We start from the raw sequence: 22,292 nt of genomic DNA on the forward strand, positions 1-22,292 counted from the left end.
CTGTGTGGGCACTAGGCATTTTACTGGTATTTTACAGACTACATAGACTACTCAGAATACTAACAGGGAAGATAACATGTAATTTATGTGTTAAATAACAAGAAAGATCTGTTGTTGAAGCAAACAAGTACATAAAAACCAGAAGGTTCACACAAAGTTTACAGCTCTGGAATCCCATCATGTTTTTTAAAAGACATTTACAGCTGCGTTAAAAATATAAGGCATGCTTTCAGCAACTTTCAGCAAAGTCATAAATTAAGTTACTCCTTTCATAAAGTTTGGAGTACAGAAAAATGACCTTCAGGGTTAGTGCTGTTGTTGTCCCTTAAAACATATTATCATATATATGATCTGGCTTTGATGTCTATTACAGAGTTGTCCAACAAATGACTAACAGAAATTGCGGGAACTATTGAACTATTTTCAGGAAAGTAAAATTAAAACATACAATTGTTCTAACTTAAAGCTAAAATACATTCTTTGGCATTTTTGTGTGTGTGTGTGTGTGTGTGTGGCTGTCTGTCTGTCAGCCACAGACAGACAGATAGACAGACAGACTACTCCCTATGGGAAGATTTAATAACTTTTTGTTAGAAAACTGAAAAACATGAGCTGGAGAGTAATTTAAAAATGGCTGAAAATGAGCATTACTCACTCAAATTCACCTAAATCCTTCCATCCATTCATCCATTTTCTTACGCTCATCCAATTCAGGTTCTCTGAGGTGGTTTTGGAGGGAAGGGGGGCTGGAACCTGATCCCAAAGGGAGAAGCCATGCAATACAACCGTGGAAAACAACACAACTGAGCATGCACACGCCATGGCAGCAGATGGCGATAATGAGCGACAGCTCACTCGTACGCATTAAAAAAGAGGGGAAAAAAAAGAGGCGAAATAGATCCATTGACGGGCGGTTCAGTTGTTATCAATAACGGATGTGTGGGATGTGATGTGGATCATAGATTAAGCGCCACATTATTTTGTGCTATGAAAGTGTAAAAACTTGAACGACTTCGGTTGTTCAGCTGCTTCGCAACATGTCTGCAGTGACGCTGAGGTAAAACCGGCGGTTTACAGTGCGCTTGTTTAGCGTTGCTAGCAAATATAACGGCAAGCTAGCTTAGCCACTTGCTAACAGAGTTAGCTAACTGTTATTTAAACCAGAATGACCGCATAGGTAATAATACTCGGGCCAGTTCAAGTTTAGTTTAGTAGTAACATAATAGTAATGGAGGTAGGACAGCACATTAGGCTATATAAATCGAAAAACGTGGCTTTTCGTAAACAGTTCTAGAAGCCTTTTCTTAGCTAACTTTGGAGGAGCTGAACGTAGCATACATAAGCTGGCTCATAATTTGAACTCAAAGGAGTGCAGTGATTTATAGTACACTCCCGGGAGCAGAATCTGATCTCTTTGTGGTTGCTTAAAAGTCTGTCCAATCCAAACAAGCCGTGCTGACCACTTGTAAATAAGGGGGCATCAGAAAGTAGTCTTCATACCATGTTAACCTAGTTAGCTCTACTTGTAGATTTGAGGTTGGGCCTTTGTCTCATGTGAGAGGTATTTACATCGATCAGGAAAGTGAGTTATTTCTAATTCTAATGTTGATCAGGTGAGTGTAAACTTTTTAGCTGGTATAAACGAACAAGTTTTGGACAAAACATAGGTTATGATTATCTAAAACGGAAGTAAGTACCTCTATATAGTTTAGCCAGATTTGTGGGGATAATACGAAATGCAGTTTTTAAATGATTTCAGTTATTAAGCGAACAAAGCTACCTGGTCCCGTGTAGAAAAAGTTGTTACAAAGCCACTTCTAATGTTTTGCGACATCCTCCAGTGAATGCTTCAAGAAGACCAAAATGAAGGTTTTGGAGTGGCCTAGTTCATTTGATTGAGACAGGCATCACCATAAACCAGTCATTCATGCTCAAAAAACCGCCAATGTCACGGAATTAAAGCAACTCTGCAAGGAAACCTGAGCCAAATTTCCTCCAAAGCGATGTGGAAAACTATTTACCAGTTATCACAAATGCTTTATTTCAGTTCTTGATGCCAACAGTGGCAAAAGCAGTTACTAGGTTTAAAGGGCAGTTTTTTTTTTCATGTAGGTCAAAGTAGGTTCGGATAGCTTTTTTCCCCTCAATAAATGAAATAATCATTTAAATAACTACATTTAGTATTTACTCTGGTTATCTTTGTCTGAGCTAAGAAAGCAGACAAATACTTTTCCACAGCACTGTATAATCCGAATTGTTTTGTTTAATCAAATAAACACTGCCCTGCTTTTTTTCCTCTCCTGTCCAGCAACTCTACCAGCAAGCTAAATGTATTGGTCAACAAACTTCATGAATACTTGGCTAATTCCACTGAGGACAGCAGTGGCACAGCAAAAGTTGAGGATGCTGATGGTACATCTTTTAATCACTCTAACCATGACTAATGGAAACACGTTTACATGCATTACCAATTTATTTTTTACTGATCTTTTGTTCACAGGTTTGACAAACAGGTGCTGTTCTACTTTGACAGAGGTAAGTGAACATGCATAATAAACACATGTCAGTGTAGTATGTGTGTTTGTAGTGTTTCGTCATGTTGCGTAACACTGATGGCACTAATGGTGCCATTAACGGTTTTATCTGGATTTAGTAAAAACAACAGCCCTTCTCCAAAATGTATTAACACAGACTCGATCTACAACCTAATCTAGAGAGACAAATAACAAATATTTGTCAAGTGGATAACTAATGCGTATAAAATGTCAAGTAGATTAAATTCTGTTCTTGTACACCTCACACACATTGTCTGTATCAAAGAATCATAGAGCCGGTTCATCCACTTACATGTTTTTGTTGCTGTTTTATTAGGAATAGCGATAGTCTTAACAATTTGTGTCACAATTTCTCTCAAAAACTCAGTTATTTTTGTCATCTGAGCAGTAGTCTAACTGTATGGAGGTTGGAGGTATCTGTAAAACATATTTGCTCAGTATTATGAAAATTATGTCATGTCCTTATGCTCTATTCAAATGACTCACAGACTCAGAAAAATGTTTTAATGCATTTCCCTTTGGGATACTTTTCAACACAAAGCCATGATGACCATCAGCCTAAATAAACAAACCGTCTCGTTTTGCAGGCTGGTGCTGATGGCAAGTACTCGAGGCGGTGAGTTTATTGTGTGTTTAAAAGTATTTCAACCACAAAATTTGTGGTGTGCATCATCTCCTTTTTTGCTGTCCATGTAGGTTTTTAAACTTTGTTAAATATAGCTCATTTCTCTTTAACTGATGTTACAGAAAACCCTCAGTTGTCATGAAGCACTCTGGATTGGATGAATCCGGGGACTCAAATGCAAGTGAGGACTTGGTTCTTGGACCAGTTAATGCAAATGGTCACCTTGATATCACTAGATTGCCTAAAGGTAGGTTGTAAGGTTGTTGACTGCCCACACACTGCTACTTTGACACTAAACATAATTATTTATACACCATCATAACATTTTCCTAGAAAGTGGGCTAGTGTTTCATTCAGAGTATATCGTTGATAGACTTCACGTTTATATCTGCATGTTGTTGTTGTTGTTTTTGTTTTTTTTTACTTTATGATGAAGTTAACAAAATTAAGTCATTGTAAATGTGCTGGAGTGCCTATAGGGTATGCAGGATCTTCAAGTCTGTAACTGGCTTTGGCTTTCTAATTTCATATTTAATAATGATGGAACTGTATGATTACTTTTTGTTTGCACAGGCACTGTGCTGGTCAGGCCTGAAGCAGTCGACAATGGCAGAGATGATTTCAGGGGCCCGGAGTTTCGCAGCCGGAAATCAAGCGTAATGCGGAAAGAGTTTTCAAGAAGACGTGGAGGTCAGTTACTACTCCTATGAAATTGCTCACTAGCTAATGCTCAGGCAGGAATTTTAGTATAAAGAATCAAATCTGCAACACATCAAAAAGAGAATGTTTATTCTATTAGTTCTATTAATGGTTTAGGCACAAATGCTCAAGTATTTAAAGTAATATGAAAAAAATATCACTTCACTTAGTATCTAAATAGTCATTATTTTGGAAGAGAGCCTTCTGACAATCCACTTTGGAGATTGCAGTGCCTCACTTTTAATCTCCACTGCCTGAGTCCGGTAAGGGATCTCGCTCTTTTAGATTTTACCAGGAAAATGTACTGGGTGTACGTAAAGATGCAACAAGAGAAGCTGTCCTGCAACCCATTCTTTATAACCATGTAATTGCTAATAATGGAGCTTTTGTTTCCCAGGAGTTGAACACATTGGAATTGTGAGTTGCACTGCGTGTGGCCGACAAGTTAACCACTTCCGGAGGGATTCCTTGTATCGCCACCCAGTTCTGAAAGTCCTTATATGCAAGGTGAGTCTGCTTATTGATATACTAGAATTTTTTATTTCACCCACTTTTTGAACGTTATCAGAACAATATAGTCAGTAAGTCCAAAGCACAGAAAAGAATACATAACTTTGTGCTGTTAAATACTACATTTATATTCTTTGGGTTTTTTGATTGTTAATCATGAACATCATCAGGCATATCAGGTAGGGCTGCTCAATTAATCGAATTTTAATCACGATTACGATCTGGGCTTTCAACGATCATTAAAAATGACTGAGCCGATTATTAGCCCCTCCCTCGTGCTTTACTCTCGCGCTGCTCCGTGTGGTAAATCAAGCGCACCGCTCTGCATTTCGAACACGTGTCACAACAATTAAGAGGACCCGAGGGAAGCTCGGAAAGCTAAGCAGAAGTTATTTGGAGAGGAGAGTGACTGCTGTTGGTTGAAAAGAGGTAAAAAAAAAACTTCAGTGGTGTGGAAACATTATGGGTTCGCGGAGTCAGACGTGGATCAAGTAGACATAGTGTGTAAACTTTGCTACGGTGTAGTAGCTGCACCACAGAGCAACACTGCAAAGTTCACTAAACATAGATGTTTACATTTTTCATTTATTTCTTATATTGCAAACATTTGCACTGTTACCAGTATTTGCACACTATTTTATATTACTTTTTAAAAGTCATTATTCAATACATTGTTATTGTTAACCCTTTAAAGCCGGTCAGAGCAGCACGCTCCGTTTTGTGTAACTATTTTTAAATCCCTGTAGAACCTTGTAGGCCTTAAAAGCCTATACTGGTGTTTTTATAAGTCATGTTTGACTTTTCTGAATAGTTTCTGGGATGCTTAGAACTCAAATTGCACTGCTAGAACTAGTTTATTTTGATGCACATGCTGTTTTCTTTGCAAATTTGCATCATAGGATTGTTTTTTTGTTTTTCCTGCAGTATATAAAAATTGCTGTATCTCCAAAATAAAACTATGAAGACACTCAAAATAAATTTCCTGTTGTTGTAAACTATTTTTTGCAACTTTTTTGTATTTAAAGTTTTGAGAGATAAACCTCTTAAATTTCTCCAAGTAGAAATATATGTAAAAAAAACAAAAACGATTTTCAATTTTTTTGTAGTTTATTGCACTTTTTTGCAATTAATGTAGTTACTATGGACTTAATACATACATATTATTAAAATATGGGCTATAACAGTTGTATTGATGTATAGCAACTTGAAATGCTCCCACAAATGGCACTACAACATGCAAAAAAAATAATATAAGCTCTGGCGGACTTGGTTCTATGGTAGGTCTTAAAGGGTTAAATAAATATTGTCAAATAATCGTGATCTCAATTTCAGTGAAAATAATGGTGATTATCATTTTTGCCATAATCGAGCAGCCCTAATATCAGGTGTTTTTAATTCTTTTAAACCTCGGTCCTTATTTGTGGTGCGGCTCATAATTTGTCTTGGTGATGTGTGTTTATTCTGTTGGCCTTGTGTGGGTGGCTTCTTGTCATGAATACCAGTAAAACAAAAATAAAACTACTGTCATGCACAATATTGAGCCAGACTGATTTGTCAGCACTGGGTTTGATGCCTGATTGAAAACAATAGCAAAACTGAAAAAAGATGCATTAAAAAAACCTGACCTCAAGTATATTGATATCATCAACAGAATTATATTTTTCACCTTGTTAGTGTTTATAATACATTGCTCAGAGCTGTTTCTAATTAAATGTTTTGTTTTGACAGTCTTGCTACAACTATTACTCAAGTGATGACATCAGCAAGGATTGTGACGGGATGGATGAGCAGTGCAGGCACGATTTAGTAGCATTCAGTCATTTAACTGAAATATTAACATTTCCATTAACTCACTTTTGTCAGCCACATTTATCATCTCTCTTTTCCCCTCGTGCAGGTGGTGTGCTGAAGGAGGCAACTTGATCTGCTGCGATTTCTGTAGCAATGCTTTCTGTAAGAAGTGCATTTTAAGAAATTTGGGAAGGAAGGAACTGTCGGGCATCTTGGAGAGCAAATGGTACTGCTATGTGTGTAGCCCAGAACCTCTTTTTGACCTGGTCATGGCTTGTGACAGTGTCCTTGAGAACATGGAACGTTTGTGGCAACAGCAGCGCAAGAGGAATCGAGTCGATCCGGGGAAATCTGAGATTTTCAACATTTTACCACACTCACCTCAAAACATTTCTCTGGATAAATGGGATCACACTGGTATGGATGGAAATGTGATGTTCAACTACAGCATGCTGCAGGTTTCCAAGGACATTACCAAAAAGGCCAAACATTTAGTGGACTCAACAAATACCTTAAACCAAACTTTTGTCAATTTCATTCATAGTGTGACACAAAACAAACCAACACCTGGTGTTCGCACTAGGTACCTGAAGTCATTTTTGGAAGTAGTTAAAGGCTTGAGAAAATCCCTAGCAGGACTGGAGGATAGCCTTAAGGAAGAATTCAGTGATTTGGATGTATCGAGCAATTGGGAAAAACTGCTTAGTGACCACTTTGATGGACTTGTAACAGAAGCAGAAATGGAGATAGACATACCTGATGACAGGTGCTTGAGTGACTTGCAGAAATTGGCAGCTGAACATTTAGAAGATAACGACTCTGACTCCAAGGGCTTTGCAGATGGGAGTCTACAAGACTGTCCGGGCAAGGAGATGGTTTCAGGTTCACATAAAGCCAGACAGAGAGCACAAAAGATTGGCCTGAAATCTACTGAAAGCGGCGTTGACATGACTAAAAAACTAGTAGTACAACTTACACCTGTAGCTATGGAGCAGGAGCCGTCATCTGCGCCCCCCAAAACCGAGGAGGGAAAGAAAGATAAGAAGTCAAAGGAAAAACATGTATCAGAAGATGAAGAAACAAGTGGTAGCAAGATGAGCAATGACAACTCCAGTGCATCTCTGTATCTAGAAGAAGAACAGGGCAATAGACGTTCTCCTCGGGTGAAGACAACCCCTTTGCGCCGACCAAGTGATGTGAAAACCAAAACATCTCTCTCAGTAGGAGACAGTGACAGCGACTCTGACACTGAAGAGGCCCCCAACACGGTGCCTGCTAAAACAACTGAAGAGCAGAGTCTGAGCAGGACAAGAGACGACTCTGATTCAGATGAAGTCCCTGCTGCTCTGCTTGAGCGAGCAGCGATGACACAAAGTTCTGATGAACCCCAGAGTGATGAAGATGGTGGTAAAGCGTCGCCAAATAAAGTGGCGAAAAAATGTCTCTTCTGGCTTAATAAGAACACTCCAATCTCACCAGAGAATATTAGGCGGAAACGCAAGATACTGGATCGCACCCCTGAGGCCGACTCAACTAACAGAAGAGTCAAAGCTCGCGGTGAAAGTGGGACGGACTCCTCTAGCGACGAGCAAGACTCGCAAAAGAAAATAAAACACTTAAATACGCTGAGGTCAATAGGGAAGCCTCATCTTGTCAAGAGAGGAGAGGAGGGTGTGGCTAGAAAGCGGAGTAGGATACAAGGTGAGGACGCTAAGACTAAATCTCGTCAGGAAGCAATGGATTCATCGACCTCATCAAGTGAAGAAGAACATGACGATGACTCTGGGAGCGATGGAAGTGATCAGAAGATGAAGCCAATCACAGAAGATGTGGCCTTATTAGGAGCAGCTGCATTCCACCAATCGTCAGGTGAGTTTTACAGGTGTCTAGATCCATTGTGCAAAAGTCTTGAGCCACCCCTTAATTCTTCATATTTTACTTCCAACAAGTAAGACTGCAATAATTCTTCAGGCTTATTGAAGGTCATTGGCTGCCTTTGCACTTTTTCATTTTTAGCCCAGTCCTTGTACCTGACCAGAGCTACTTACCACTGATCTATGAATCATTTAAGCTTAAAAAAGTCAACTAACCAGTCACATAACAGAGAACTTAGCAAAGAACCAATTTTAAATTGTATCTTTAGGCACTTTGTTAGTAGCAGCTTGTTCCCATTTCTTTTGCACAAAAAATGCCAAAGTTAACACAGTTTGGCAGGCATAAAATAGTATTTTCGCACCAACAAAGTGATGCCCAAAGAGCTATTGAGCAAAAACAATGTATCTCAACATGGCATCCAGCATGTCAGTAGAAAATTTGAGGAAACAGGGCAAGTGTAAGAACAGAACAAGAAGTGGCAGGCCTAAAATAAACTATCTACAGCAGATGAACAGTATCTGGGTCAAGAGATTAGGAAGCATGAAAAAAAATCTAGTAAAGACCTGAAAAAGCACCAGTGACTGTCAAGAAGGAAGGGAAACTTTGAGAAATGGCCCTTTTTAAAAACATGGTGGAAGCTCTTAATGGTGTGAAACTGCATTTTAGACAGTGGTGCTGCCAATGCAATAAAAGCATATCTGGATAGAAAAACACACAGTGGAACACTGTCAGTCATTGATTGGCCGCCCCAGAGAGAGGATTTCAAAATTGTTGAAGCAGTGTGAGATTATATTGATAGAGAAAAGAACAAAAGGCAGCCAACATCCAAAGATTTGTTTGAATGTCCTTTAAGAAGCCTGCACAACTACTGAAGATGGTGTTGAAGAATAAAAGTGGTCATTTGTTTTGCTTTTATATTGTGTCACCATGTATGTTTACATGTTTCAGTAAATTGTTTAACCTATTTTCCATTTTCATAGCAAAATATAAAGAAATAAGTGATGGCTCAAGAAGTTTTAACAGAACTTTGTGTCATTAGTGGTTCGTCATGAATCATGAAGTAAGAACTGTGACAAAAATAAATATGAATATTTTCTTTCAATGTCCACACAATCCAGCATTCACTTTTTCTGGCAATATATATGTTTTCAAAACGTAGCAGCTTAATTTCATTTTAAAATTCATGTTTCTGATGTTTGTTCTTATAGGAGATGAGGAGCAGTCTGGGCCCTCATGGGCAGCAGAAGATGACGATGATCCAGAAAATAGGTACGGTTCAAAAAGCCCGGATGTAGAGTTTGTAAAGCAAGTTAGGTGTAGAAGAAAAGCTGCAACTTCAAATCCTGACGTCTGCGCAAAGTCTAGCAACACCCATGTCATTAGGACTCAGTTACAGCCAATTCAAACACGACCCAAACGTAGCTGCAGTAGGGCCCCAGCGATCAAATACACATTCTAGAGATAAAATCGTGACGTGGTTTTTGTTATTGATAAGCAACGTAATCTGCTCGTCTTTGTTTTATTTTTTACATTTAGAAATACAAGAACATTTTAGTATTATTTCTTATATCATACCTGCGTATTCTCCCTGGGACACTTGGCTGATGTTAAGAGACCCACTTGAATGAAGGAGGTCAAAGTATACATTTGAACAGTGAAGCTTGTTTTGGCGTACAGCTTAACCTGAGCACCACGAGTACAGGTGTGGTTTCATTGTGAGTATAAAAGTGAGCTTCGATGTACTGTTCATTCTGTGTTTTTACAAACTACACAAAAACAACATGGAGTGGCACTGTTGACTGAAGTAAATGGAGTGTTGTTATTTTCCAGGTGAAGGATAAAGTTTGAAACCTGCCAGCAACATTATCTGCACATATTATGACTTTAAAAACAATATAATTTAATCAAAACCTTTTTCTGTTTTATATTACAAATGGGGAGCGATGCTTACAGAGTTGCAAAACATGTTTAAAAATTTTATGCTTCACCTTTTTTTTTTTTTTTTTTTTGAATACCTGCTCCTAGCTTTAATGGTCACAGTTGTGGTGTGAGCATTCAATTGTGGGCTAGATGGTAAAAAGATTGGTTTTTGAATAAACTGATCTGAGACAATGTACCTGGCTCTGTACATGTGTTTAGATTCAATTTATTCAGCTTTTGAATAATTTTAGGCCCAAAAGTTTGATGCGTGCAGTCCCTTTTTGTAATTTTTCTACAGCACAGGACCCGAACGTCACACACAAATGGGTTTTTATTTGACACCACAGAGTTGTTGCATTATAAAAGTGTTTACTTTATTGCTGCACTTTGAAAGAAGTGCCAAAGTGTAATTACCTTTATGGTATTGTGAGTGTCTGTAAGTCTCACGATTTGTTACATGGCTCCTCTCACAGTCCAACAAACAAAAAATGCAAACTTTTGTTAGTTTAGCAGCTCTCAAAACAGTTCTCAAAGTCTCCCACAGCCCTCACCTCAAAACAGTATCATGAGCTGAGGATACGCACCCAGCCTTCCAAACCAGCTATTGGGTTTTATGCAAGTTGTGGTAAGTTAACCACCAGCTGCAGTAGAAGTAATGTGCTTTTTTTTCATTAACATGTTTGATAGTTAAGTGTTTGTTTGATGCACCTTCAAGGCTCTGGTGTTTACACTCGGCCATCACGATGTATAATCTAGTACAATCTAATTTGATAAAATACCTCTGTAATCTGGTATGTAGTCAGCCTTCTTTGAAAGTTAGGAGACTCCCAACAATTGTCTTTGAGCAAGTTTTTACTTCATCTCTGGAAACAAGTTGAAATCCTGCTGCACCGCTGACACCCACAGTCACAGCTAATGCACTTTGGAGCAGGCTTTGTGTCAGCCTGACACTCACTTGCTTTCCTGTGTGCTCATTCCAATGACTTAAGTCAAAGCGTGTCGACATGCAGGTATTACTTGCTTCAGTTTGTCAGGAGTCTCAAATAAAAGCTAGAAATCCAGTCAGTTCACTTGAGCTCTGAAAACTATTACATATTGGTAGGGAGTAGAAGCTGAGTTCGAAGAAGTTGAATACTTTGAGTATTACTTTTGTTTTCTGACTGAGATTATCTTACGTCTCACACTCATTTTCCACCTCTTTACCTCTGTTAATATCTTTCTGTCGAGCTTTCTGATACCAACCCTTTCCAATGGAAGTGAGTGAAATTTGATTACTGCTCTTGGAGGCTAAGCCCAGAGTAATAGCACAGCATTTGTGCAATACCATTGAAGTAGCTAAGATTTACCGTAAAGTGCAATCAGAGATGAATCCTAATCTCCTTTTTTCCCCTCTAATTTAACACCTCGCATCTAAATTTCTTCATTTGGCCTACTCTTCTCCCAAATGATGTACGTGCTATGCAGTGTTCTTTAGAAACACCTATGCTTTTTCTAGTGTTTTGGCCCACTTTCTATACACAGACTATACATTACTGCTGACCATTAAACGTAATGACTGAAACTTGCAGCCGGTTAAATCCTGCTTAACAGGAGACCCAGCTTGTGCTTTTACTCACGTAAAGCAGATGAAAACATTTATTTCAGAACAGTGATTATAATTGTGATCATTTCTACCTTATCTGAAATGAGAGTGGGCTGTGAAACAGTTGTTAGAGTGCAAAAAACAAGCAACCAAGTTTACACTATGTCTTTATTGATGTGACTTGTTTGTTTTCTCATGTTTTTTTCAGGGCGGATTTTCTGACAGCACAGCAGTGAATGCAGTGCTGTTAGGCGACAGTCACTTAAATCTGGGATATTGTAGCCTCCTATCAACATGAATAGCATCACATGACGTCTGTGTGTAGTTGTAGTGCAACTTTATCATGGGGAAAATGGTCAGCAGAAATGTAAAGTTTACATTGTTTGTAGTTACTGGGCTAAAACGTAGCATGTGGCTGTGTTCATTTTCATTTCAGTGTCTTTGCGCTTTCTGCTGCGTCTTTCTTCTAACTTGAAACATATCAAATGAGATTCAAGACTCTCATCTGTTCCTGCTGCTGTCGTCTAACATTTCTGTACTGTGTGTACTTTAACAATAAGTTCTCACCGGACGTTGGATTTGGTATCAGTGAAAGTGGTGCTTATCTGATGTCCACTGACCTGGATTATAGCCTACTTGAAAACAGGGTCAACCCTGTGGGAGAAATGGCTGAAGTAGGATGCAGTAGACAAACCCGAGCCAGATACGACTCATGCAGTGTTGGGTCCACGTAAATGGAGTTTAAAGGGGTTATTTATTGTATATATTCTTCAAAACACCACATGGTATTAAAACAATGAACTTTTTACATGTTTTTTTTTTTTTACGTGAATTTTACTGCAGTTTGAATATACTTCAGCCATTTTTGAAATGTGATACCCCCTGGGGTAGGGAAAAAAAAGTTAATGTTTCATTCTAAGTAAATCTTTATGTACAGTAATTTTCTGTTTTTGTGTCCCACGTGTAATTTGTCCCCCTTTTCAAGAAAATTGGGAGAATCATGATTATATTGCCTTTTGGTCGCCTCGAAAGATTGTAGATCTTCAAATCAGAGCTGTCACAGTTTAAAGGATGAGCGGAATACATGAACATAATGTCATTTTTGCAAACATATGTCTGTCAGACTCGAGCAAGAAAAAAAAAAAAGAGGGAAAAAGAAAGAAAAGTGTTACTCGCGATTTCCCAAGGGCGAACAAACTATTGAGAGTTTGAGACTATTGTTTTTGTGTGTGAAGAATCCTTGTTTGTCGTAATAAATTCTTACTCTTAAAAATGCCTCTGTCTCGTTTTTCTTTTGCTTTCTATACTAATGTTTTGAATATGTCTTTCAGTGTTGTGGCAGTTCTTTTTAATTGGTCTGTGAAGCAACTACAAGAGCTTCAAACTGGGCTCATCACTTAAAGACATAATGCGGATCCACTAGAAGCGACTCACCATATATAGCTGATTTCTTTTTAATGCCACCAGCTTTTGGAATATTGGCAGCTGAGCACTTAAATGATCATTTCTGTGTAATATAGCCCAAATATTACCATATTTTGTTGTAATGTGTAACAATAAGTGTAAAAATATCCAGCTGAAGACAATGAAACTGATCATGAAATGAACTTCAGGTGCCTTTTCCTTCTCTTCTACTTTTGAAAGAATCGCTAAGAAATTGCTATTGGCCCAAATTAAATCCAACTACTCCTCGGGTGATGATATCTCTTCAGATGAAGAAACACAGGAGGATGAATCTGATTCACTGAGTGACAAGGAGATCAAACGAGGCAATGATGGTAGTGGAACAGATGAAGATGGTAAGTTTTTTTCTTGGTATTACAAGTTTTAATCTTGTGCATTTCCTTATGAATAGATTTTCCAGATTTTATTTAACCAGTATCTCAGTTATGAGATTAATACAAAATTGCGAAGCTATCCCAGTGGCAGAGGGCTGTTATATCACTTGGGGTGGTTAAAGAGCATAAATAATAATAATGATAGAATATGTCTCTGATACAGGGGAAGACTTTACCGAAGATTCATCTGACTACTACTCTGATGGGCCCATCTCCAGGCACCACCTCCTCCGTCACAAACTTATCTTAGATGAGGGAACATCAAGTAACAAGGATGCACCAAAGAGCAAAGATGGAAAACGGGAGCGCAAAAGAGGAGCCAGGAAAGAAAATCAGAGCTGTAAGAATAACTTAGACAGTGATCAGATGGAACAGGAGATGAGTATCTCGTCTAACTTGTTTTCTGTGAAGCCGACAGTGAAAGTGAGGCCGACAGCGATGAGCTGGATGAAGATGCTGGGATGAGTGAGGAGCTGAGCGAGTCGGGTGACGAGGCTGGTGAAGACAAGCTCAAAAAGTATGTTTATTTCAACTTCCACTGATAAGAATCAGCGTTCAATTCAGTTAAATTTATACCGTGCCAATGCACAAATTGTAAAGACCTGAAAATAATATAAAGAAGAACGCAAAGGTTAGATTTGAGCAAGCAGCTTAGTAGTTTTAGATTTACTGGATAACCTGATCGGCACAATTTCTTTTTTTTTTCCTTCTTTTTTTGAAAACATACTTTCTTATTTTTAACTCCAGAGCAAACACAAAGGTGAATGATGAGCTTCATGGTTACGAAAAGAAAACGCAAGTGGCTTACATTTTGTTGTCAGACTCCAGCAGTGAAAAGGTATCGAATTATCCTCTTTTATCTCTTTATGAATTTATGTGTTATTCTTCTTATCTCGGCCTGTTTATGTGTGATACCATAAACCTTGTCCAAAAAACAACAACAGACAACTCTCGTGCCTGATTGACATACTGACTGTTGGATTGTTCTCTGGACAGACCGATCAAGAAGATGCACTTGAGGAGGCCCGCGAAAATAAAGTCACCCCGAAAGGACGCAAAAGGATTCGCAGAATAATTGAAGATGAAAACCTTCGTGCTGAGACTCAGGAAGCCCTGAGAGAGGAGGAGGAGAGATGCAAACGTTTGGCAAATAGGGAACAACAGATGGAAGACAGGAGAGAGGTACTGCGCTAAACTTCACCATAGCAATAGAAATCAGTGTTTAGAGCAGGAAATGCTGATAAGATGCCTTGTACCTGTAGATCAAGGACACCGAGCACAGCACATGCAACGCAGTGAAACTTTTTAGGACATATTTGTTTGTGTTGCAGATCATTGTCATAGAGGATGAGCTGTCTCAAGTGGCGTGTCCCGTCACAACCAAGCTGATCCTAGATCAGGATGAGGAGACCAAGAAGCCTCTCGTTCAGGTGCACAGGAACCTGGTCACAATATTGAAGCCTCACCAGGTGGACGGTTAGTTTCTGTCTTTTGTGTTTTGCTTTGCAATCATGTTGATGCTTAGGGCAGTTAGATTAATTATACATTTTTAATTTTGTGTTCATTAAGACTTTGTGTTTGAAATCCACGTCTCTCCTAAAACTTGTCTAATATGAGCTAATTGTATTTAGCTTGTTAAAATGTATTTAAAAACACCCCAAAAACCTAATCACAATGTCATTCCCCAAGGCGTCCAGTTTATTTGGGATAGTTGTTGTGAGTCTGTGAAGAAGGCCAACTCCTCTCCTGGATCAGGCTGTGTACTGGCACACTGCATGGGCCTCGGAAAGACTCTGCAGGTAAAGACACACACATGTCCACCCTTGATATGCTAGTTGCACAGAATCACAAATCGCACTCCCTGAACCAAAGATTATTTTCTGTCTGTGCTTTCATTTTTGATACAGCCCGGTCTTTTCAGAAAGTTGTGATACTGTGTGAAACGTCAGGAAAAGTAGATTGCATTTTTATTTATGTATTTGAACATTTATTTAGGTTCATTTACTGAACATATCAAATGCTGAAATTGAGTATTTGTTTTATTGAAAATATAAAAATATCTGCTCATTTTATGCCTTGAGACAGTGAGATGTTTTTCTTTTCTTTTAGCAAATTGCTGTTTCCTATTTTTCTGAGCAGTTCTGTTGGGTCAATGGGTGACAGGCCTGGACTGTTTCGGGCTAGTTTAGCAGCCTGACTCTTTTTTGCTTTCAGTCATGATCTTGTAATAGATGTAGAATGTGGTTTGATGTCATCTTACTGAAATAAGTAAGAACTTCCCTGAAAAAGATTTCAAGTGGATGCCAGTAAATGTTGCTCTAAAACCTGTCTGTCTTGTTCAGCATTATGGTGACTTATGCATTCTATGTTCACTTTTACACCCCTATAGCATCACGAATGCTGACTTATGAATTGTGTACTGTTGACACACTGTGGGCTTTATGGTCCCTCTCTTCTTTAGCCTAGTGAATGCAGAGTCGTTGATTTCGGAAAACAGAAATGAAAGATGTGATCAGTCATACTACAGGGAAGTTTTTCACTTAATCTCAGTCTGTTTTAAATGAACTTGTCCATTAGAAGGGGACAGCACTTCTGGATGTGTCATATTCATAGTTGTCTCATTTGACAGGTGGTGACGTTCCTCCACACAGTGTTGCTGTCCACAGAACTGAAATTTAGAACTGCTTTGGTTGTGTGTCCGCTTAATACCATCCTCAACTGGGTCAGTGAGTTCAGGAAATGGCAAAACAACATGGGGGAAGATAAAGTCAAGGTAACCAAAGAAATTTAAAAGTGTTAAAATTATATATATATAAAAAAACAAGGCCAGAAATCTTTGGTTTGCCTCATATGGTGTCAGCAACATGTCCTTATTGGTCACAGGTGATAGAACTGGCTACAATGAAGCATAACTTGGGTCGACTCAGAGCTCTGCAGAGGTGGCAGAGAGACGGAGGTGTGATGATAATGGGGTATGACATGTACCGCATCCTGTCATTAGACTGTAAAATCAACAACGACGAGTGGAAGGAGGAGTTTTATCGCACACTTGTGGATCCAGGTCCAGTGACTTTGTTATGGCATGCTACTATTAAAAGACTTTCTATTTTAGGTGTCGTGCCTTTGCTCATGGAATCTGATGTTGTTTTTCCTTTCAGGTCCCGACTTTGTGGTTTGTGACGAGGGGCACATCCTGCGTAATGATGGCTCTAATATCTCCAAAGCTATGAATGCCATCAAAACTCAAAGAAGAGTGGTGCTGACTGGCACGCCACTGCAGAACAACCTCGTTGAGTGTAAGTCTGCAGCACTAGGTCATCATAACTGTGGCCATGAAGTCCTAAAGTGATTACAGAGAAACATGGGGATTATAATTAGTTTAAATAAGTGCATGATGGTGGAGTTACTCTCTCAAGTGTCCCCATTTAAACAGGATTTGCAGTAATTGTAGTCATCAAATTTTGTTTCCTTTATTTGTGTTCAGAAGCCAGTTGTGTAGTTTGGTTTCGATGCTTTTAACCTTTTTTTCTGACCAGGATACAAAGCTAGTTTGAGAGCTCTTAATTTGCTATGCTGCAAAGTGTCTGTTTGCTCTTCCACAGCCACTTCTTTCATTATGCAGCAGGTGTGACCTACTGCTAACATCCCTGAATGCTGTGGTTTGTTTGATTTATTTTGTTGCTCAGTACTATATCACACCTTTGAAATTCTGGTTGTAGTTCTGTTCGCTTCAGAACATCGACAACAGACATGAGAACATCCAGAATTTCCTGCCTTTGTAGATCTGTCTGGTGATGCCAAGCTACTGATTTTCTGCTTTGACTTATTTTATTTGTTTCATTTCGTTATGTGGATTCAAGTCAAAGTATAACATAGTGTTGGCACTACAAAAGTTCAGATCAGGCTTGATTTTTCCCTCTTTTTTTCTGACCAATCAGGCCACTACATTTGGCAAAAAGTGTACTTGCTCAAAAACGTACCACGGTACTGAATATATTGGCATGATTTCTGAAATGATTTCTCTGCCTCCTCAAATGACCACTCCGCCAACATCCTGAAAGCGGTCGTCATACCAAACCATGAAATTCTCCCTGCTACTGCCTCCTCTTGAATACTGAACACACCCAGAATCTCTGTTTCTTCCTTTTCGTGTTTAGAAACATCAGGATCAGCTCATCATCGCTTGATGCTGACTCCTTTTTTCCATAGTGTGTTTTTAAGGACAAATCTTCTGCAAAATTGGGACACTTTTAGTGTTTATTTACGTTACGTGACAAATTTGCATCCAAAAAAACTCTGAATTTTGATTTGTTTTTCACAATGTGCTCAGTTTTTAAAGGCTTTTAGCCTAATCTATTAGTTGTTTTGTTTAGAAATCTTATTGCGAATACATATTTTGTTCCCAGACCACTGCATGGTCAATTTCATCAAGAAGAACCTTCTGGGCTCACTGGGCGAATTCAGGAACCGCTTCATCAACCCCATAGAGAACGGCCAGTGTGCTGACTCCACCCCGAAAGATGTCCGAATCATGAAGAAGCGAGCACATGTACTGCATTCAGTGCTAGGCGGATGCATACAGGTAAAAATAATAGAACATCTGAATGCTCTCTTCATTGCATTTATATTCCAGCTCACAATACTGTGTTTGTCTTTTCCTTAGAGAAGAGATTACTCGGAGCTTCGACAGTTTCTGCCTCCGAAGTATGAGTACGTGCTGGCAGTGAGGGTTTCCCCACTTCAGTATAATCTATACCGATACTACCTTGACCATTTCACAGGTGCGGATCTGTATTGTGCCCTAAAATAAACCTAAAATAGATGTCTTTTTTTTTTACTTGAAGAGTTTATAGATGGTTGTGCTTTTTCCCAGGTGTAAGCTCCTTACATAACAGCAAAAAGATGAGGCCTGGAGCAAACCTGTTCAAGGACTTTCAGGTCCTTGGCCGAATTTGGACTCATCCATGGTGCCTTCAGCTCAGCTACCTGAGCAAATTAAAAAAGGTAGAAGGATCTCCGTAACTGCATGTTGATTACTCATTAGTCTGAAATAACATGTTTTTCTTTTGCAAAGAAGAGTAAAGGTAAAGCAGCAGATCTGCCCAAGGATGCAGAGACCCCTATGACTGAGGCTGAGAGGTAAGACCTCTTCATTTGTTATTCATTAAAGCCTAAAGCACCCCTAAAACAATTCTGGTGGGTTATGGGAATACTAAAGACCTTTCCTTTAAGATGTATTCTCAAGCAGTGGTGGAACAAATACAGATTGTAGACCAACTGGCTATCCAAGGAAACATGATGCATAAATCTAGATTGAAAAATGGATGTTGTGTAGACAGGAAGTGTATAAACTCTGGAAGTGTCACTAATAAATGTGATTGTGGAGTTTGTATAGAATATTTGTATACGCCATATAGATTTTGGTAGTCAAAGTACCCTAAGGCAATGTTTATGCAAAGTTTCATCAAGGTTAGTCCACTCGTCCAGGAAGAGATGTGGAGCATGCATACATATGCTACAATGGTTATGTTTATTTCTTCATTTTTAGCTGGTGTGAAGGAATGAAAGAGAACGAAGGACAAGAAGGGAATAACACTCACAACAGCACACCAATTATTGATGATGTCAAAGTTGTCTGTGCAGTGGAAGGTATAAAAGCTCCACATGCCACTAATACTCCAACAAATATAGCTTGTGAAATGTGCTACAGTTTTTCCCATTTTATGTCTTTAGCAGTAGAGAACGCACCCATCAGCTTGAAGCCTCCGAGTCCCGATGAGCGCTGGTACAAGGATCTTCTCTCTGAAAGAGATGCCAAAATCCTGGAGCACTCAGGGAAGATGGTGCTCTTGTTTGAGATCCTGAGAATGGCTGAAGAACTGGAGGATAAAGTGTATGTTTGTTTTCTGATATGAAGCAGATTTAAACAAGTGATCTGCCAGCGTCTAATGTCATAAATGCGTTTGTAGGATTGTGTTCAGTCAGTCACTGATCTCATTACACCTGATTGAGGATTTTCTTGCGGATTCTCACCGTGCCAGAGACCCATCAGCATTCAAAGGTAGTATTCTATTAATGGGAGAGGAAAATAATGAGTTAAGAGGAAATGCCTGTTTATATTTTTATGCTTTTTTTTCCTCCTTGTGTTTAAATTTTTTACAGCGGGCAGCTGGGTTAAAAATGTTGATTATTACCGCTTCGATGGTTCCACCAGTGCCACACTGAGGAAGAAGTGGGCAGATGAGTTTAACAATCCTGTAAATGTCCGGTAAAGAATGTCTCTCTCTGTCACATCTTTTATATGAACTACACTGATATAACAGAAGGTTCGGATTGAATTTGAATAATCTTTATTCTAGCGGCCGATTGTTCCTCATCTCAACAAAAGCTGGCTCACTTGGCATCAACCTGGTGGCTGCTAACAGGGTGATCATCTTTGATGCCTCATGGAATCCCTCATATGACATCCAGAGCATTTACAGAGTGTACCGCTTTGGTCAGCTGAAACAAGTGTTTGTGTACCGCTTCTTGGCCCAGGTAAGCTTGCTTTTTTATTTAGAAAATTGAGCTCCACAAAGTCTTGACCTTAAGTCAGTTGTGGCCTCTCTAGTAGTTTAGAAGAAACGGCACTGTTTAAAAGTCATATGTGCTTCTTTTCTACTGTGCCACTGTTGTATGTTCTGCACATGTTACATCAACAGATGAAATGTTTAAGATTGGTCACTAAATAGTCCTTTTCAAATTAAAACAACATCAGACGTAAACTGAAAAGCGATGCAAAAATTTATATGGACTAATTCTTGCAGCTGCAACTCTTTTATTTAGTTATTGTGATTGTTGTCATCTTCAGGGCACCATGGAGGAGAAAATCTACGATCGGCAGGTAACCAAGCAGTCGCTGTCCTTCCGAGTAGTAGATCAGCAGCAGATTGAGAGACACTTCACCTTTCATGAGCTGACTGAACTTTACACATTCGAGCCAGACCTGCTCAACGATCCAAACTCTAAGAAAAGCAAAAGACCGGCTTCTGTGTTGCCAATGGTAACGACAGTCTTAATTTTCAGTCTCAATCTTACAGTCTTAATCTTAGTCAAACACCACGCAGGTGTTTGACTAAGATTTTGCAGCACTAGATAACTTCTTGTATGTTTCTCAGGATACGGTTCTGGCACAGCTGTTAGAAGACTGCAAAGACCACATAGTGACTTACCATGAGCACGAATCCCTGCTGGACCATAAACAAGACGAGGAGCTCAGTGAGGCAGAACGGAAAGCTGCTTGGGATGAGTATGAAGCTGAGGTACAGGACTGCTCACTGCAAAGCACTGATTATCCCCACCTTTTACATCATATGCATATGAGTAAAACTGTCTGTCTTTACTCAGTCACACCCAGCCAGTGTTCCAGAGACCTCTCACCAAGATGATTTGGATTTAAAAACCAATGAGCAGCTATTGGTATAAATATGTCATTTTATCGCCTCACTGTTTAGTAACATTTGTGTTTTATATTATATATTAAGTAAAAATGTCTCTACAGGAACTGCTTAACAAAAGCAGAACAACTGTTTCAGTGACCTTCACGGCACTGCAGAAAATGAGGATTCACACTGTTGAGGAATACATGTTTCTAATGGTGAGTGACCCTCATATCCTGTGGCGATGGGCATTTTTTTTAAGGAAAATAAAGTTCTTTAAATGTTGATTTATGTTAGTTTTAAAAAGTATTTAATTCACTTTAAAATTGAAACATATTTTGCAAAATCTTTTGCATAGCTGTACTTGTAAAAAAATTCATTCAGTGCCATGCTGGGCCTTTTATGAATGTCGGTCAGTTTTTGGCACTGTTTTGTGTCATTAATGTCAGTAAACACTTCTTTGTCCTCCAGCTCCACAGTGTTTCTGATGGTGGATTGTGTTCTCTGGTCAATAATTTTATCTTGGCTGTTCATACTCTGTGGCTTTGAGTCACTGAATAAATAGGATTTGCATTAACAAGATCAGCTAATCCTGGATCAACTTAAAACCAGCGTTTTCACAAGGCAGTGGCAGATAACAAAATTCAGACGACTCACAATGCAAACTTATGTAAGTTGAGTTCAAAATATTCTGTTACAGCGGCAGCAGTACGCCCAGTTGCCTGAGGCCGAGGTAAAGAGCAAAGCTGAGGTCTGGAGACAATACGATCTGAAGAAGCAGGAACATTTATATGGTTTTTATCGAGACGCTCTTGGACAGCAACAAACAGTAAGTAATTTGTAGACCTGTGAGTGCACCTGTGTGTACGTACTATTGTACTAATATACATTTTTTTCTATCATTCCCCTTCTTAGCTCACATTCAGAATACAAAGCATACTGAACAGTCGAAGAAATGATGCGACTCAGATGACTGTGAAGCAGCCTGGACAGACTTGAGCAAGAAAATTATCTTTGTAGGAGGAGAAAGTTGTAATTTTTGTTTTATTACTTATTTCCTCCAGAAGATTGAATGTTTTACAAGAGTAGTTTGCACTGAGCTTCCAAAGTTGTTTAAACGTAAACAACAGGCCAGCGGTGTCACTTTGGTTTAGCACTTTTTCAGCCTTTTCACAGGAAACATTATCATGTTTGTAGTTGTAGTTGTTCAGTTGCTTGGCTGTTTCGCTGCTACCAAAAGCTAACTGGTGAATGTGCCTTAATCCTTGACCTGTTGATTAACTCTTAATATTTTTCTATATTAAATTAAAGTCATATAGTAGACACTTACTTTTTTCATGCTTTAAAGTGCACCTTTTATATTTTCCTTATCTCCTGTCACATGTTGATGGTATTGATCATTAAATATGACTTTTCAAATAACGAGGTCAGTGTTTGTACATCTAATCCAGGCTTCAGGCTACTTTGAATGTTTTGTGT

The 22,292-nt window shown here is 38.9% G+C and overlaps 1 protein-coding gene across 3 annotated transcripts; it reads left to right on the plus strand.

Annotated features, from left to right (window-relative positions):
* The first annotated feature begins 865 nt into the window (after nucleotides 1-865).
* LOC101477639 (transcriptional regulator ATRX) lies at nucleotides 866-22,235 on the plus strand. Of its 3 annotated transcripts, none has more exons than XM_004573320.3 (35): nucleotides 866-1,057; nucleotides 2,309-2,412; nucleotides 2,501-2,535; nucleotides 3,143-3,171; nucleotides 3,303-3,427; nucleotides 3,754-3,870; nucleotides 4,277-4,386; nucleotides 6,118-6,185; nucleotides 6,287-8,049; nucleotides 9,264-9,324; nucleotides 13,202-13,356; nucleotides 13,559-13,735; nucleotides 13,807-13,912; nucleotides 14,143-14,233; nucleotides 14,392-14,577; nucleotides 14,727-14,871; nucleotides 15,085-15,194; nucleotides 16,025-16,168; nucleotides 16,279-16,456; nucleotides 16,554-16,691; nucleotides 17,802-17,977; nucleotides 18,059-18,176; nucleotides 18,269-18,399; nucleotides 18,470-18,534; nucleotides 18,944-19,044; nucleotides 19,129-19,288; nucleotides 19,365-19,456; nucleotides 19,558-19,663; nucleotides 19,755-19,932; nucleotides 20,246-20,437; nucleotides 20,553-20,696; nucleotides 20,782-20,853; nucleotides 20,936-21,031; nucleotides 21,514-21,642; nucleotides 21,729-22,235. In XM_004573320.3, exons 1-35 carry the CDS (start codon nucleotides 1,038-1,040, stop codon nucleotides 21,810-21,812), a joined length of 5,706 nt encoding a protein of 1,901 aa, XP_004573377.3. In that variant the 5' UTR covers nucleotides 866-1,037; the 3' UTR covers nucleotides 21,813-22,235. The 3 variants fall into 3 exon arrangements, with proteins under 3 accessions (XP_004573377.3, XP_004573379.3, XP_004573378.3); XM_004573322.3 differs by having other exon boundaries at nucleotides 19,132-19,288; XM_004573321.3 differs by having other exon boundaries at nucleotides 18,473-18,534.
* The last annotated feature ends 57 nt before the right edge of the window (nucleotides 22,236-22,292 follow it).

Source organism: Maylandia zebra, linkage group LG10, assembly GCF_041146795.1.
Source record: "Maylandia zebra isolate NMK-2024a linkage group LG10, Mzebra_GT3a, whole genome shotgun sequence".
Classification (NCBI taxonomy): domain Eukaryota; kingdom Metazoa; phylum Chordata; class Actinopteri; order Cichliformes; family Cichlidae; genus Maylandia; species Maylandia zebra.